At 35.8% G+C, this 3,351-nt stretch overlaps 1 protein-coding gene across 1 annotated transcript; it reads left to right on the top strand.

The window, feature by feature from the left end:
• Positions 1 to 2,119: 2,119 nt before the first annotated feature.
• LOC137623173 (uncharacterized) lies at positions 2,120 to 2,599 on the top strand. The gene has a single exon (XM_068353912.1). It carries the CDS (start codon positions 2,120 to 2,122, stop codon positions 2,597 to 2,599), a length of 480 nt encoding a protein of 159 aa, XP_068210013.1.
• Positions 2,600 to 3,351: the final 752 nt, after the last annotated feature.

Here is a 3,351-nt window from a genome sequence, read left to right on the forward strand (position 1 = left end):
TAATGAACTAATTGAACGACGGTGCCAGAGATTAATATCTAGATCAGGAATAAGAAATTTAATAGACCGTAAGTTTCTGTCCAACAAATTAAGATGAGAATCAGAAGCTGAAGACCAGACAGGAGAAAAATACTCAAAACAAGGTAGAATGAAAGAATTAAAACACTTCTTCAGAATAGATTGATCACCGAAAATCTTGAAAGACTTTCTCAATAAGCCTATTTTTTGTACAATTGAAGAAGACACAGACCTTATATGTTTCTCAAAAGTAATTTTACTGTCGAAAATCACACCTAAAATTTTGCAAGAGTCATGAATATTTAAAGAAACATTATCAATAGATAATATGTAATTATAGATAGCTTGGGATTTGGTTAAGTTACTGTATGCAAAAGGCTTTATTAAGTTATCCAGTAAAGGAAATGCATCATCTGCAACAAAAACAAAAGGTATAGCATCAGGGCAGCCGGGTAAAGTGGTTGGTCCAGGGATACTTCATTTCTTTTCTTTCATTTTTTTTACCAAATTTTGTGTTAGCAAACACTCCACCATCTGACACTCAACCATTGGCAACTACATCAACCATCATAAATTCATAGTGAGCGTTAATAACAGCCGTAAGCACAATGCTAAATGTATGTTTATAGTTAAAATAATATGATCCAGATCCAATGGGTTTCTTGATTTGCACGTGTTTCCCATCGATTGCCCCAATGCAATGGGGAAACTGTCAAGTCCTTTCAAATGCTGTAGCTACTTCAAGCTATTCATTTGTTGTTTTAGGGATCTGAAAGAATAAAATTGATATACTTGTAAATATCCATACATAATTTTCATCCTATCAATCATCATTATCGTGATCAATATTTTAAAGAAATTTTAGGAAAATGTAAAGACTATATTCTATTTTATGGGTGCATTAGGCTATTTTGACCTGACCACTTCGCCTAACTGGAATTTTTAATTGATCATACTTCCTAGCCTGGCAGAGGTCGGTCCTGCATGCACCCAGAAATTAGATAGTAACCAATAGAAATCTTAAGATTTCTCAATTTTTTTATGAAGCATAAAGAAATCAAAATATTCCTAGTAATCTCCCTTTATGTTTTGCAAGACCCATCCACATTAGGCAGTAAGTCACAGCAGGTAGATTCAGACGTCTCAAAGAAAATACAGAAATTGGAAATGCAGAGTAAACGTTATGAAGCACTCTCACTTACATGTTCTCATCTCAAGCAAAGTAACGACTTCATTGATATTTTTGCCATGAGCTGGGCTCAAATTTAGGGAAATTAGTGCAGAACAGCAAATATATGCCAGGAAGGCTATTAATGATATTCTTTTTGAGGCAAAATTAAGTACATTGCATAAACACAGTGTTAAGATTAATGAAAATATTATTCAAAGTAGGTCTTCCACGCCCATATCTGTACTGTCCTCTGACAGGGGAGCATCCACAAGTCGAGGTAATATTATAATCTGAAATATAACAGATACGACTGGAGTCCGTGTTTACACAACGTCAGACCTTTTGAATAATCCCCAGTACAGCTTGGAAAACTAAATACCTTATGGCATATTGGCATCAGGATCCCCCCCTTTTTTGTTCCCAAGGGAAAATATATTTTCTTAGGTATTTGGTGATGGTGTTAAAGAATTTGTCATTTAGTAATCTAACTATTATTAATAAATACTTTTGTTATTTGCACCTTATTTAACCTACCTTAATACATTACTTTAATACAGTGCAAATAGCACTACAGGTTTCCATGATGATACCACCAACGTGGAGAGATAGCTGTGGTGAACATTAGTTCCTGAAATGTTTGTCCAGTAGCCAAGAAGCTTAAAGTACTAGAAAGCCTTTCACATGCTGAAATGGAATCCCGAAGATTGGTATCAATTTTTTGTATGAGGGGCGTAGTCATTCCTAGCAAATCCATGAAAGTTTCTCTATCCATGCGTAGATAATTTTCGTAATCTGCAGGGGCAGAGAGGAGCAACTTGACAGTTTCCCCATTGCATTGGGGCAATCGATGGGAAACACGTGCAAATCAAGAAACCCATTGGATCTGGATCATATTATTTTAACTATAAACATACATTTAGCATTGTGCTTATGGCTGTTGTTAATGCTCACTATGCATTTATGATGGTTGATGTAGGTGCCAATGGTAGAGTGTCAGATGGTGGAGTATTTGCTAACACAAAATTTGGTAAGAACATGAAAGAAAAGAAATTAAGTATCACTGGACCAACCACTTTACCCGGCTGCCCTGACGCTATGCCTTTTGTTTTCGTTGCAGATGATGCATTTCCTCTACTGGATAACTTAATAAAGCCTTTTGCACATAGTAACTTAACCAAATCTCAAGCCATCTATAATTACCCATTATCCCGAGGAAGACGCATCGTTGAAAATGTTTTTGGGATTATGTCAGCTCGATTTAGAGTTCTTTTGTCAACGATTAATGTGTCACTAGCAAAGGCTTCAATAATAATTATGGCAGGTTGCTATCTCCATAATTACTTAATGAAACGAAATGCTCAAGCATATCTAGATGGTTTAGATGTTGAAGATGAGAATAAGAATGGTTAATAAAGCGAAAGAGAGGTATGGCAACCAACCTATTCCACTGGCACCAACGTGCGCACATAATGTAACTTCATCTGCTAAATATTTAAGGGAAGCATTTTGTAATTACTTTAATAATGAAGGATCTGTTCCCTGGAAAGACTCTCGGATTAACAAATAATGCATTAAGTTGATCATAGCATCTATAGCATAGTCTTAACAAGAGTAGATGCATTTTTTCTATTAATTTGACATAGCATTCACTTTTCAAAACTCTGTTCTTATAATCATCGCTTTTAATTTTCCACAAAGCAGAAAAATCTCTATAGAGTTGAATAAACTCCCTCCAAAAATCTTGGGAGTCTTGTGCGCTCGCCATGGTACCAAAGAAAAGACTAAGCTGTTGGCGCAATCATCGCTACAGACTATCAGTCATAATTGTGTAACTACTATGATTAGGCAAACACTACTCAATCATCTGCGCAAACTGTCAATCCCACCTACTCACTAAAGGATATGCCTGCACAACCACTTAGATTCCACAATCATGATTGACAGTGTATCTGGGCCTTAAGACACAAACGTAAACATTGAACTTTCGTCTGTTACTTTCAATGAAACCCTATTAACTGTGACACATTTTGCTTTGAAGTCTTTGACAACACGATCATAAACCGCCTTTTCACTTAACTTAATAATTCAATTTTCTCGTAGAAACTGGACTACTTGCAGATCTTGAAGGCGAATACCAATTTGTACAAGCATTACCGCACTTA

This window comes from Palaemon carinicauda, chromosome 1 (genome assembly GCF_036898095.1).
Source record: "Palaemon carinicauda isolate YSFRI2023 chromosome 1, ASM3689809v2, whole genome shotgun sequence".
NCBI classification, from domain to species: domain Eukaryota; kingdom Metazoa; phylum Arthropoda; class Malacostraca; order Decapoda; family Palaemonidae; genus Palaemon; species Palaemon carinicauda.